Below are 15,560 nucleotides of genomic sequence, written 5' to 3' on the forward strand. Positions count from 1 at the left end.
GTATGGCGCCTTATCCACCTGAGCCACGACAACATGATCTTCAACTGGAGAGAGAACCACATTGCCCAGCCCTTGCATTTGGGAGAGGAAACCCCGTGTCTTGGTCATTAAGAGCATGTGCTGAATAAACACCTGTGGCAATTATGTATTTTCAATTCAGATTATTCACTATTGCATATTTACACATCATTGAGGTGCACCCTATCAGTTTGATGTGGATTTTTCTGTTCGTTAATAATTATTCATATTTTCTTGTCCATTCAATTGTGAATATGGAATTACTTGAACAAAGCATAATTCTATTTTTTAGAATTATCCACATCAAGAAAAATCCACATCAAACTGATAGGGTGCACCTCAATGATGTGTAAATATACAATAGTGAATAATCTGAATTGAAAATACATAATTGTCACAGGTGTTTATTCAGCGCATGCTCTGAATGACCAAGACACGTGGTTTCCTCTCCCAAATGCAAGGGATGGGCAATGTGGTTCTCTCTCCAGTTGAAGGTCATGTTGTCGTGGCTCAGGTGGATAAGACGCCATACCATAAATCCAGGGGCCTGGGTTTGATTCCGACCTGAGGTTATTTCCTTCTCTCTCTCTCCTGCTCATTTCCTGTCTCTATCCTATCCAAATAAAGGTGAAAAAAGCCCCCCAAAAAACTGTGATAACCTCAATTGCCTTTTTGTACTACTGTGAATGCCACTGTTCAGCAAAAAGAGAAATCTATGTTGGCAGAATGAGGAATTGAAAATTGACTTAATTAAGAATTCTTAATAAAGATAACAGTTTTATCATAGTTTGGATTATCATGGGCACATCGTTGGCAAAACGTAAAATTATTAATGCAGACTGTTGCCTTGAAATTTCAAGTATTCTCAACTATTCTTTTTTACAGTGAATAAGCTATAACAAGGAATTTCAGCGACTGGCAAACAAACTTACTAGGGCACTCGTGTAGGTAGGGTCTGATGTGTCATCCTCTAAGAAGCGAGAAAGCCCAAAGTCAGACACTTTACACACCAGGTTGCTGTTGACCAGGATGTTGCGGGCAGCCAGGTCTCGGTGCACATAGTTCATATCACATAGATACTTCATGCCAGCTGCAATGCCACGCAGCATGCCAACCAGCTGAATCACCGTAAACTGTCCATCATTTTGCTGAAAGTACATGCAGCAAAAATAATTTAACCAACATGACCAAATTGCAGGCACTCCACTAAATATGCAATACCTGCTTCTGTAAGCTGTTGCAGAACATTCTTTGTCCCGTATTTATAATAGAACTCTCACTGGCCCTCTAAGCTATGCAGCCCAGAAGCACTACATTTGGACTTGTAATGCCCCTTCCAGCTGTGCCTTCATTCAGCCACATGTGGTCCCTGTCTACAAGGATGCCAGTCAGCTGGAGGCCAGCTTTGCACCATATGAAAGATGTAAAGAAAGTAAACTAGAAGAGTGCATAGCTAATAAGATGCTAACTTCTTCTTGTTTACTTCTGTGACACCACAAAACAAACGAAAAAAAATGCAGTTCAACAGTTTCAGATTATGTGTTAGTGACTTACAATTTTGCTGAACACATACATGAAAAATGAATGAAAACGAGGCTGATATTAAGACCCACCCTAAGGAAGGAGTCCAGCGAGCCATTCTCCATGAACTCGGTGATGATCATAACAGGGCTGCTTTTTGTCACCACGCCCTCCAAGTGGATGATGTTGGGGTGATCAAACTGACCCATGATACTGGCTTCACTCAGGAAGTCCCTCCTCTGCTTCTCAGTGTAGCCAGACTTCAGTGTTTTAATGGCAACCAGAATCTCTCTCTTCCCAGGCAGGCGCAGGTTTCCGCTGCACACCTCCCCAAACTCACCTGAAGGAGAATCAGAGGCAGCACCTGACTTCTAAGAACCTTTTCCTTTTTGACCTTCTTTCTAATCCAGATTTTAAAATATTATAAAGTCGTATGTACCTGCGCCAATGACTTGTTCAATCTTCACACAGGACATGTCTATTTCTTTAGCAAACTCCCGCACTGCCTCATTGGGATCCTCGTAAGTAAAGGGATCGATGTAGATCTTCATACCTGGTGACACTGGGAGGGAGAAGGTAGAGATTAAATTCATCCATTTACAGTAGAACTACAACCCCGATTCCAAAAAAGTTGGGACAAAGTACAAATTGTAAACAAAAACGGAATGCAATGATGTGGAAGTTTCAAAATTCCATATTTTATTCAGAATAGAACATAGATGACATATCAAATGTTTAAACGGAGAAAATGTATCATTTAAAGAGAAAAATTAGGTGATTTTAAATTTCATGACAACACATCTCAAAAAAGTTGGGACAAGGCCATGTTTACCACTGTGAGACATCCCCTTTTCTCTTTACAACAGTCTGTAAACGTCTGGGGACTGAGGAGACAAGTTGCTCAAGTTTAGGGATAGGAATGTTAACCCATTCTTGTCTAATGTAGGATTCTAGTTGCTCAACTGTCTTAGGTCTTTTTTGTCGTATCTTCCGTTTTATGATGTGCCAAATGTTTTCTATGGGTGAAAGATCTGGACTGCAGGCTGGCCAGTTCAGTACCCGGACCCTTCTTCTACGCAGCCATGATGCTGTAATTGATGCAGTATGTGGTTTGGCATTGTCATGTTGGAAAATGCAAGGTCTTCCCTGAAAGAGACGTCGTCTGGATGGGAGCATATGTTGCTCTAGAACAGGGGTGGGCAAACTTTTTGGCTCAGGGGCCACATTGACTTTTGAAATTTGCCAGGCGGGCCGAGCCAACACCAAATTCATACATATCGAACATAAACTGGAAAAGCTTTAGTGTTATTGTAAGGCCTTCACTGACAGAGACCAAAATGCAGATCAGATTGACATTTATTTTAGTTCTCAGTCAACAAAGACAGAGCAGAAAAATGCTTGCAGTTCAATAGATTGGCACTGGATCCATCCAGAAAAGTAATACACACACACACACACACACACACGTGACAGTAAGAAAAGTAGCACACTTAATTCTTAAATTACATCTTTGAGCTGCCAGGATGAGTAGGATGCCAGTGTATTTGTGTATTTGTATCATTTTATACATACAACTAAATTGCATATCATTAAATTGAACTAAATTGCATATCAGTACATATCATTTTTGTACATTTCACTGAACTCGTAGATTTACACCTGAGTGTTTTTTTTTTAACCATCCACTTCCAGCCTGCCAGTACAACCAACCACCATTAGTAGGAGAGGTACCACACCATTCCAAAATGTTTGCAGTTCAACAGTTTGGGTACCACACCATGCCAACATGTTTGCAGTTCAATGGTTTGGCACTGGATCCATCCAGCCCACAAAATCAAACAAAACAGCTCAAGAAAGCAAAAAACTCCAAACTGGTTTTCAGGTTCAAAGTCACTCACTGAAATATTTCCAGTCCTCAAAAAATCAAAACACAGGTTCCAAACAGGTTTTCATATTCCAAAAGGCCACTCATAGATCAGAATAACCTCCACAGGCAAAAGTCCAGGAACAGATATAAGCAGAAGCAAGGTCAGCTGCTCATAATACACCTCTAATAGCAGACAGGGACATAAATGAGGGGCGGAGCAGACACCCAAAAGCACATGGTACTTAAAAACAAACACCAGCACTACAGCAGCCACCCACGACAACCAAAATTACTAAGAGTTATACTTTTTATATTATTATGTCTGTAAACATGTGACTACCATCTTATTACAGCTCCAACATAGTTTTAAAAAGAGAAAGTGTTAATACTCACATTCACTCAGCAACCGCTGAGCTGTATTCGTCCGTGCTTGCGCTGACTGGTTGTTAGCATAATTAGCATGCTTGGAGGAAAAGTGCCGTTTGATGTTATAAAACTGCAACGGTTTCTTTGCAAATAAGGCATACAGCCTTTGATCGGACTTCAGCAAAAAAATATTTAGTTGTCCATTCTTTATTGAACACCCTGCACTCACTGTCCACTTTTCTTTTTTTAGGACCACTCATTGTAAAGTTTTATCCTGTGTTTTCGAGATCATCAGTGGCACGGGCGCCAGAATGACTTCCATGGCACGCGCTGCACCACTCTGCAAATGTAATCTCACGTGAATATGACTGACTGGAAAGACGGATCTTTAGAACACCTGTCTACGTGATAACACTGACGCTTATAGTTTATAGATCTGCTCAATCGTGTTTATATGATTGTCTTCCGCGGGCCGGATTAAAAACGCCAACGGGCCGGATGTGGCCCGCGGGCCGTAGTTTGCCCACCTCTGCTCTAGAACCTGGATATACCTTTCAGCATTGATGGTGTCTTTCCAGATGTGTAAGCTGCCCATGCCACACGCACTAATGCAACCCTGTACCATCAGAGATGCAGGCTTCTGAACTGAGCGCTGATAACAACTTGGGTCGTCCTTCTCCTCTTTAGTCCGAATGACACGGCGTCCCTGATTTCCATAAAGAACTTCAAATTTTGATTCGTCTGACCACAGAACAGTTTTCCACTTTGCCACAGTCCATTTTAAATGAGCCTTGGCCCAGAGAAGACGTCTGCGCTTCTGGATCATGTTTAGAAACGGCTTCTTCTTTGAACTGTAAAGTTTTAGCTGGCAACGGCGGATGGCACGGTGAATTGTGTTCACAGATAATGTTCTCTGTAAATATTCCTGAGCCCATTTTGTGATTTCCAATACAGAAGCATGCCTGTATGTGATGCAGTGCCGTCTAAGGGCCCGAAGATCACGGGCACCCAGTATGGTTTTCCGGCCTTGACCCTTACGCACAGAGATTCTTCCAGATTCTCTGAATCTTTTGATGATATTATGCACTGTAGATGATGATATGTTCAAACTCTTTGCAATTTTACACTGTCGAACTCCTTTCTGATATTGCTCCACTATTTGTCGGCGCAGAATTAGGGGGATTGGTGATCCTCTTCCCATCTTTACTTCTGAGAGCCGCTGCCACTCCAAGATGCTCTATTTATACCCAGTCATGTTAATGACCTATTGCCAATTGACCTAATGAGTTGCAATTTGGTCCTCCAGCTGTTCCTTTTTTGTACCTTTAACTTTTCCAGCCTCTTATTGCCCCGTCCCAACTTTTTTGAGATGTGTTGCCGTCATGAAATTTCAAATGAGCCAATATTTGGCATGAAATTTCAAAATGTCTCACTTTCGACATTTGATATGTTGTCTATGTTCTATTGTGAATACAATATCAGTTTTTGAGATTTGTAAATTATTGCATTCCATTTTTATTTACAATTTGTACTTTGTTCCAACTTTTTTGGAATCGGGGTTGTAAACAAAAATGAAGAATCTAGCCAGATCCACTGCATGGCGACAGTCAACATCCCAGTTTTTCTAAGGTTTTGTTGACATTACATGATTATTATAGTAGGTACAGAAATCCATTGAACATTACACACTGTGCTATTAATGCCCTAATATTGATGACAAATGAAACAATTACACTAGCTGGATATAAAGATGGATAAAGACATAAAACAAGGCTTGATACTTGATTATTGAGCTCATTGATTTAGTATATAGCGAAAAGAAGAGTGAACTAAGACTTGATCCGTGGGGAATTCCCATTGCACGTGATTAAGTCTTAGTTCACTCTTCTTTTCGCTATATACTAAATCAATGAGCTCACTAATCAGATCTCATGACTTCTCCTACCACTACTATGCTTATGACATGCAATTTTACTTCAACTTTACCACCCATTCATAATATGAAATTCAACCGCTGACAAAAAAAAAAATTGAGCTATTTTTAAAGCCTTTTCTTGTCACATGTACATTAGAGCACAGTGAAACACTTTCTCTGCATTTAACCCATCTGGGGATGTGAGCACACATATCCAGAGCAGTGGGCAGCCGTGCTACAGCACCTGGGGAGGAGTTGGGGGTTAGGTGCCTTGCTCAAGGGCACTTCGGCCATTCCTGTTGCTCCAGAGAATTAAACATCCGTGAAGGTTCTCAGTCATCCAGGTCATCATAAACTGTAGGTGCTAAAGAAGGCAACTGGACTTGCATAAAATTATTGAAGACGTTTCACCCCTCATCCGAAAGGCTTCTTCAGTTCTGTCTGATTAGTGGGGCGTTCCAGGTATTTATCCTCTAGTGGACCAAAAGCAGACCTAAGGAGACCGTTCACACATGGCCTCCACTGACCCTAACACCTACAGGATGACTGAGAATGTCAATGACCCATGTGACCACAACGACTCTCCTTAGGTTTGCTTTTGGTCCACTAGAGGATAAATACCTGGAACTCCCCACTAGTCAGACAGAACTGAAGAAGGCTTTCGGATGAGAGGTGAAATGTCTTCAAGAATTTCAAGCAGGTCCAGTTGCCTTCTTTAGCACCTACAGGGAACTGAACCATTTGGTCCCAAAGCTCTTCTCTAACCTTTAGGCCATGGCTTCCCAAAAGCAAATACCCCATTGGTCATAGCCTAAAACATACTCAAACCACACTCCTCAATGCCAAAACCCAGGACTGAACCAGGGCCCTTTAGATCTTCAGTCTAACTCTCTCCTTACTGAGCTATTTCAGCAAGCCCAAAATAGTATAAAATAGTATTTATTATCTAAGGACCCCCATATACTTAATGTGTCAATCACTACTCACACTTTCAGTGGTTTTTTTGTTTGTTTTTTAATTTCCACCATTTTCTCCTCAATTTGGTCACTTGCCAATTCCCACCTACTAGCCAGCACTCCCCTAGCCCATGACAGCTACCAACTGGGGAGGGTACAGGCTAACATGTGTGTCCTCCAAGCCAACTGAGTACCTTTTATTGAACTGCTACTCATCCTGGAACACAGGACAAGACACTTGAAGGAAAGCACTATCTGCCCTCTTCCGCACACATGGACTCACAGATGCCAACTATTGGCTAGTCTTGTTGTGATGCCATCCTTCCAGATGGCATGGTCAATTTTGCTTCCTTGGCTCCCAACTACACATGGCTGTGGCATCGTTGGGATTCAATTTTATGATCTTCCAATGATAAGCCTAATGATTTATATACAGTACAGATTAATATACAATATATAGTATGGGCCATTCAGTTTAGGATTAAAAGGTTACTTACAGTGGCCACTGGTGTAATGCTGGAGCTTGTCTGTGAACTCAGATTCTGTCCTGTCACTGCCTCTCCTGGGACAAAACAAGAAGACATGAGCAACCAAACAAAGGACATGAGATTGCATCAAACAATCTGAGTTTTTCAACCCCAGTCCCAAAAGAGTTGGGATGCTATGTAAAATGTAAATAAAAAACAACAATGTGATGATTTGCAAATGACTGAAACCCTATACTTCATTTAAAATAGTATGTTTTAAATGTTTCAAAAAAGTTGAGACAGGGCATGTTAACTATGCTGTACAAAGTAGAGGTGATGACCTCTACTTTTAACACCAATCTGTAAATGTTTGGGAACTGAGGAGACCAATTGCTGTAGTTTTGAAAGTGAAATGTTAGTCATTTCTTGCTTGACATACAATTTCAGTTGCTCAACAGTTCGGGGTCTCCTTTGTCATATTTTGTGCTTCATAATGTGCCAAATGTTTTCAGTGGGAGAAAAGTCTGGACTGTAGTCAGGCCAGTTTAGCACCTGGACTCTTTTACTACAGAGCCATGCGCTGAATGTTTTGATGACATTATACATGCAGAATGCAGTTTGACATTGCCTTCCTGAAATAAGCAAAGCCTTCCCTGAAAAATATATCTTCTGGACAGCAGCATGTTGCTCCAAAGCCTGTATATATCATTCAGCATTAATGCTGCCTTCCCAGATATGCAAGCTACCCATGCCATGTGCACTAATGGACTCCCACACCATCACGGATGCTGGCTTTTGAACTGTGTGCTGATAACAAGCCGGATGGTCTCTCTCCTCTTTAGCCCAGAGGACGTGGTGTCCATGATTTCCAAAAATAATTTACAATTTCAATTCATCAGACCACAGGACAGTTTTCCACTTCGCCTCAGTCCATCGTAAATGAGCTCAGGCCCAGAGAAAGTGGCGGTGTTTCTGGATATTGTTTATATCTGGTTTTAACTTGCATTTGTGGATACAGTGATGAACTGTGTTCACAGACGATGGTTTTCTTAAGTGTTCCTGAGCCCATGCAGCAATTTCCACTAGAGAATTGTGTCTGATTTTAATGCAATGTCGTCTAATTAGTTTTTTTTTTAAACAATATACAACTTTTCCAGTCTTTTGTTGACCCTGTCCCAACGTTTTTGAAACATGTTGCTGGCCCCAAATTCAAAATGAGCATACGTTTTTCAAAAAACAATACATTTTCTCAGTTTTAACATTTGATATGTTGTCCTTGTACTAGTTTCAATGAAATATAGGGTTTCTATGACCTACAAATCATAGCATTCTGTTTTATTTACATTTTACACAGCGCGCCAACTTTTTTAGAATTGGGGTTATAAATGGCATGCAGTCTGTCCAAGGAGGATTTAGGATAACTCACCGGTTGCAAACAATGATGAGCACAATGACTGAGATGAGAAACACAAAGCCTGCAGCAGCAGAGCCAACGATGAGAGGCAGTTTCTCCTTCAGGCTGGAATCATACTCTTCTATACACACACAGTGGGAACAACACACACACACACACACACATATATATATAGTATAAAACAGATGCCCAACTGGACCATTCCCACTTCATAAAGTCAGCACCCTGCAATCCAAAGGGCCAACCTACCTAAGGTCAACCTCAAGTTACATCCTGGCAATTGTTACAGCCATTTGTGTGTTGGCAGTTAATAATATTACCACACACTCTGTAAAATCATCTTTTAAATGTTGGTTACAGTTATATGATTGCCAACTGGCAAAGCTTTTATTTCTGTTAGCTTATAAGAACTCTGTAAAAAGTAGCAGGGAAAGAGCAGCATGCCAGTTCACGTTTGGAAAAGCAGGAGCATGCTGGGACGGGAGTTTTGACATCTGTTTCTTAGCTATGTGCTTGGCAAAGAGATGTACTGACATGCTTAATCTGATTGAAGTTAATGCCATTTCAATGATTGGCAGTGATTTAAAAACAGTAATTCTGTAGCTTGTCAGCCAGCACTAAGTGATCAGACTAATAGCTGACAGAGATTTAATTGGTCTGTGCTGTTATGATTATACATGATGCAACTGAGATTGATATATTTACAGAGGCAAAAACAAAGAAGCTATTCTTTAAAGATAAAAATAAAGTCAAACCTGAGCGGTCTATTTATAAAAAAGCCATACCTTCAGTCATGGTTTGGAAATACATCTTCCCACTGAAGCGTCCAAACCCAGCAACTGTCCGAGCTCGCACCTGGAACACATAAATGGTGCCTGGCTTGAGGCCTCGGACTACAGCTGTATTCGTCTGGCTTCTCAGTGTAGAAGAGTTGAGCTCAGCTGTGTTCTGGAACAAATCAGACGACACTATAAAAATGACAGCCATGATGCAACATATGCACCACACTTTGGCCATCAAAGCTTTTCTGCCAGTAAATGGAAATGGCTCTGTTTCCTTTCTTGCCAAATGCAACACAAGGATGAATACCTTGGTGTAATATGTGCATGTGAGTGAAGGTGTGTGTGATTACCTTCTCAAAGTACTGCAGCTCGTAGTCTAGTATGACTCCATTGGGCTGGTCTGGCTGAGACCATGACAGTGTGATGCTATCAATAGTCCTGCTGACCTGATGCATGATGGACACCATTGATGGAGCTGTGCAGGGAAAATATAAAAAAGACAGAGATAATGAGGGTCATTTTTAGGTGCAATTCTTCACAAAGAACCTTAGTATTAGTCTAAATGTGCAGTTTAAGTGTCTTGTATAAGCCAACACACAAACAGTGGAGCGAAGTCAGCGTAATGAAAGGGTTTGGAAATAGAAAGTGCAGTTGATTACATATTCAGCTTGATGACTAAACTTTGGGCAATTAAACTATGTGTGTGTGATTTTGTCCACCTCCAAAGCCAGGTGTAAATTATGTGTGCGTGTTGCTCGGAGAAATACAGCCAACGTTGCCAGGTTCATGCTTAAACTGTATAACTGGGAAACTTTAGAATTGCCACCTCTTTTTGATTGGTTCTTGTGGATATTGTTTGTTCATGAAAATTATGGATAATAATACAAGACCATCTTTGAACCTTGGCGAAAGAACTATTCAGAAAAGCTATGCCTTTTTAATACTGGATTTCATTTCTCAAGAGCATCTGGCAATCTTGGTAATAGCACAAATGTCATGAAGAAACACGGGAATTTTCTTACATCTAACAAAGAAATTTTATATACTAAACCTTGCCAGTTTTCTTAACGTTACAGAAGCCACAAGAAAAATGTAATGCAGACGTATTGACAAAATTTCTTATTCTGTACAAAACAGTCATTTCATTAGTAGGTCATCAGCAGTGGGCAGCAGAGTACTGCAGATCAAAATATCTGCACATTTCTTCTTCTCTGATGTATTTTTGCCTTCTGGCCTGTTGTCTGTCTGTCAGCAATAGGTTGGGGTTGGACTGCAGAAAGAAGGGATGCTATTTACAAGACAAATGCTGACCTCGCTGGATGCACAGTGAGAATATTAACTCGTACTACTTTCATGCCATTTCAGATTCCAATTGTTTTCAATTCAACCACTAAATGCATTGGTATGACGTCAAATGAACAAAAGTGAATTGATTTCTCTTTCATCCATCTCTTGTGCAACCATATCCCATTTAAAGTGCATGCTGATAGTAAAAATCCAGAGGGCTAGTATTGTAAATGGTATTTATTGTTGGCATGAAGGAGTTGTCATTGGTTGATTGCTCTGGGACTTCCAGGCTTTAGGCTGTCAAGCTCTCTTTGATTTCAGAGACTGCTGAGTAGTGTGGAGAAAATGAAGATTAATAACATGCTATCTATTCTGTGAACATAGCAATTCAAATCTGAGAAAGAACAGATTGTTTAAAGAAAATGAGGAAATGAAATTTATTATCTCAAGGAGTTGTATATTTTTGTAGAAAGTCCTGACTGTTCAGAGGAGAATCAGCCCCTAATTGGAAAATCTGCCCAGACAGGTAAGGGCAGGAGATCGTAGAAGATAACTGAGAAAGATAATTGAAAAATGTAACTGAAATGGATGAGATAAGATAGGATGAAGATGATAGTGAGGAAGATAGGAGGCGGCAGTTATGTTAAAATATGACGATAAGATAAAGTACATCCAATAGGATGTTGATTTCATTGTATTTTACAAAATTATTATTTTTTTAAATGATGAATAATTCATGAATGTAACCATATATACTCCAATCTTCTGGTTGGTAAGGTAAGAGTGGCTACCTGGACTTGCGAACAATTTCTGATTGAGTAAAATATTTACCTGAGCACATTCAAGGACTTGGTAGTGATTTCTCATTTTACAGGTGAACTTTCAACACCAACATCAACATCAATTTCTTCACCATCAATTTCAAGAAAACACTATTTCTGGTAATGACCATCCCTCAATTCAATTCAGTTTCTACAGCACTTGTAAGATGTTGTGACAAAGCAGATTTACAGAAAAAAAAAAAAAAAAAAACCCTGAGATGACATGAGGAACCTAACTGGTCTAAATGTACTGTGAAGATTCATGTGCTGTTTTAACAGGTTTACCTCTAAGTTCAAGCTTAGAGGTTTAGCCAAAAAGCAGTAATGATTAAACTTGGATCTAAGAAACTAGACAGATTGCAAGATAAACTTGGACAGGAAAAGTAAGAAGATGGGATTTAGATTTTATAGTTAACCAGGAGGTTGCGGTCAATCCCATTAAATGCTGGGAATGAACTGCCTTCTCAACACCTATAGAAATTCTTATAAGAGGTTCTGTGATAAGATTTATATAATATTTTGTGCTGTAGCAAACAGAAACAGGATGTGGCAGAAGCTAAATGAAAAAAATCATATATATATATATATATATATATATATATATATATATATATTTTTTTTTTTTTTTTCGCCCGTAGTCAGCTGGGATAGGCTCCAGCTTGCCTGCGACCCTGTAGAAGGATAAAGCGGCTAGAGATAATGAGATGAGATGAGATATATATATATATACACAATTTTTTTTTCTTATGGATATGAGACTGATGTCCTATCTTGGAGAAAGAAACATTTTTACCACAGAATACGAAGTAAAAACCAGCAGATTTCAGGCCGAATAATAAGGATGGAATTACATACTGCGTCTGAGTCTAACTGTTCCTTGTGTTTTGTGAAGCAGGTCCTCGCTGACAGAAAGAGCCACACGAATGCAGCCAAAAATCTTTTACATTTTCAGAAATTGTCCAGCTCTGCCAAAGTGATCTATTTTCCATTTCCCAATGTGCTGTAAGCAGTACTCTATCACTCAACTCCTCGCTCGGCCTTCAATTTATGAAAAATGCAAGTAGTACTTTCACACAAAGTCATGTGTCCTTGAGGTATTATGGTAGAGAACCAGAGGAACCAATTATGAATGTTTCCATCTGTAAAGAATTTGAAGATTTCTCTGCTTGCCAAGAAGTGTTCCACTCCTGTACATGATAAAGTAATATCCGAGTTAATCATGCTTTGAACCATTTCCCATAAAGAAGGCTTTATTGTTTACACCTACATGCCATGTAAAAGGACACATAAGGTTTAATGTTGTGTGGGAGGATATTTATTTTATATCATAGATCTCAACCACGTACACTCCAAAGACTTCGGTGAGTTCAGACCAACAGTGCCCTCCAGAATTATTGGCACCCTTTGTAAAAGAAGCAAAAATAACTGCATAGAATAAACATTAATTCAATAAAATGATGAGAATTTTCCACTACAACAAAAAGCACCATTTATCTTTATTTTCTCTCAAAACTATATGTGCAAATATTATTCATACCCATAAGGAATTTTTTTAAATAAATGCAAACAAATCTTGAAATTTATTTTACACTTGCTCGCAAAGTTCATATCGTCATTTACCATGCCACGTTTCCATGGCATAAAAATAGGGGGTTGCACATATGTAAGATACCTTTGTCATTCATTACCATGGGAAAAAATGTGGATATATCAGTTATAGATGAATGACGGTTCTTGATGCAGTGCCATTGGAGGGATCAGAGATCACGGGTGTTCAGCTTAGGCTTGTGCCCTTGCCCTTTATGCACCGAAATTCCTCCAGAATCCTTGAATTGTTTAACAATATTATACATCGTAGAGGGTGAAATATCCAAATCCCTTTGTGTTTTTCTTTGAGGAACATTGTTTAACATTTCAATAATTTTCTCATGCATTTGTTGACAAACTAGAGATCCTTGGCCCATCTTTGCGCTTCAAAGACGAGGCCTTTCCAGGATACTGATTTTGTACTAAATCATCATTACAATCACCTGCTGACATCTCCTGTTTCAAATCATATCATTATTTAATTGTTTTCCCTCATTACAAGCTCTAAATTTCCCCATCCCAACTTTTTTTGGAATGTGTTGCAGGCCTGAAATGCAGGAATGGATGTATATTAACAAATGATATGAAGTTGACCAGACAAAACATGAAATATCTTGAGTTCTTCCTGTCTGTAATGAAATACAAGTCAAAGTACATTTAGAAATCACTGCTTTCTTTTTATTTGCATTTTCCATACCGTCCCAACCTTTTGTTTTTTGATTCGGGGTTGTAATTATATGAATGCTGATAGTCAGGGGTTTTTTTTTATTAAAGAAAACATACATTTTATGTTTAAAAAGCAACACTGTATAATGGCCCTGTATGTTTTAGCTCAAAATATCATTATAATATTTGCTCATTCTCATGAATAGTACCAATAATATTGGACAACACCGTACAGTTCTCACTCACACAACATTACCTATTTTTATTAGCTATTAGTTTCATTGCAGTTGATGAATAATAAGATTTAAATATAAATAACTAAATGATTGCTGATACTTAAGGACAGAGTTTTCTGAAAGCATTTCAGCACAAAGATCAAGGCTAAATGTTAGAAAGAGCATCACACTGAACACCGTCTCTAACAGCTTAGATGACTCTTACCCAGAATGCTTTTGGGCCCAGATCTAAAGTTCTACACTAAAGCAGTATAACTAATAATTGATCTGTAGGCACTTTAAGTGGTCTGTGCAAATTTTGGTGACTTTGCAAATTTTTTTCTGAGGTATTAAACTGATGTTCAGCTGGTAATCAATAGTAATTTGTCCCAAGCATTTGTTTAGGCTGTGCATGGCTGCACAGTGAGCAGTAAGCATTTTCAACCTGAGAGGTAAATGGAAATTGACAAAAAGAGCGAAAACTAATACCTGACTAACCCTGGCTGCAGAACATTAGGCGGTCTTCCTATGTGGAACAAAATGTTTTTTCTCTTTAGCCAATTAATGAATTTAGGGGTAGCAGATGAAGATGAACTGGGAAGGAGTGCCAAGTGAAGTGAAAGATGCTAGGTTAGAAACAGAAGATAAACACAACAAAAAAGAAGCTAGACACAACAAAAACTTTGTGGGATTTTTTCGTAGCTGAGAGGAAAGCTTAAAGCTAGACGGCCTTTCGATTTCATAAAAATCGGTGAAATTTAGTTCCCTCTGAAATTTGGTCTTTGTGATATATATTTATTTCTGCAATATCTCAAAAACAAAAACAGGCCATTCTGTGGCTGGGAAGTTATTTAATTTGAGGGGATGCCCTAGCAAACAATCTGCATGAAACAGCTGGCATCCAGTGTTGCATTACTGCCATCTACAGGTTTACCTTGACCGTGCACTGACAGTTCCATCATTCTGTCATTAAACGAACAGCTGATCACACCGAGGTGCTCGCTGACCGCCGATATTTATTAGTTTGGTGCTGCGTTTCCTTTCCTTCGCAACATAACGTCTTTTCTTCTCACTTTCCGTTACTGTAGTCGCTCTTTCACGTTTCGTTCGCGTCCTCCATTTTTCTCTCCTGTTTCAAATTTGTATCCCACAATGCCTTGCGTGAACGGGGAAAGCCCACCATGTGACGCATGACGTAGTATCTTGAATTGGGTCCTGGTGAAGCAGGAAAAAATAGCGGAGAATTTAGGGCCACATGGCCCTAAATTCATTAATTGTTCTATTTTTTAAAAATACTAATAAAATTGGAAGTCTGCGATTCGAATTCAGTAGCTTTCGGTCCACTAATACAAAAAAAATTGGGTGTTGGAGAAAATTCTTTTTATAACCTACACTTGAAAAATCTAAAAGGCAGTCTAGCTTTAAGCTGAATGTAAGCAGTAATACTATGGAATGCTGGAAATAAAATTTGCACGCCACATTCTGTGAGGTCCTTAAAATCTTTTTGTGCTTCTTTCTTTCCTTTGTTGTTTGACACCACTTGGTTGTTATTTACTTCACAGTCATTAGTAACTTATTATTATGAACTGTGACATGTAAAGCAGTTTTGATATGCTGGCTTGCTCAGTGTCTGGCCATGATTTCAGCGCTGACTGACTAGCTGACTTTTGGAGTGACT

General features: G+C 39.3%; 1 protein-coding gene across 1 annotated transcript in view; it reads right to left on the reverse strand.

The window, feature by feature from the left end:
• The window catches only part of ephb2a (eph receptor B2a), a 143,211-nt gene that overhangs the window by 9,691 nt on the left and 117,960 nt on the right, over positions 1–15,560 (reverse strand). Inside the window, exons 6-12 of the mRNA XM_060938256.1 lie at positions 9,657–9,781; positions 9,310–9,472; positions 8,537–8,645; positions 7,141–7,205; positions 1,979–2,101; positions 1,632–1,879; positions 951–1,166 (exon numbers count right to left, since the gene is read on the reverse strand). Of these exons, the coding sequence (XP_060794239.1) occupies positions 951–1,166; positions 1,632–1,879; positions 1,979–2,101; positions 7,141–7,205; positions 8,537–8,645; positions 9,310–9,472; positions 9,657–9,781 (1,049 nt within the window). The remainder of the gene's footprint in view (positions 1–950; positions 1,167–1,631; positions 1,880–1,978; positions 2,102–7,140; positions 7,206–8,536; positions 8,646–9,309; positions 9,473–9,656; positions 9,782–15,560) is intronic.

Source organism: Neoarius graeffei, chromosome 13 (genome assembly GCF_027579695.1).
Source record: "Neoarius graeffei isolate fNeoGra1 chromosome 13, fNeoGra1.pri, whole genome shotgun sequence".
Lineage (NCBI taxonomy): Eukaryota > Metazoa > Chordata > Actinopteri > Siluriformes > Ariidae > Neoarius > Neoarius graeffei.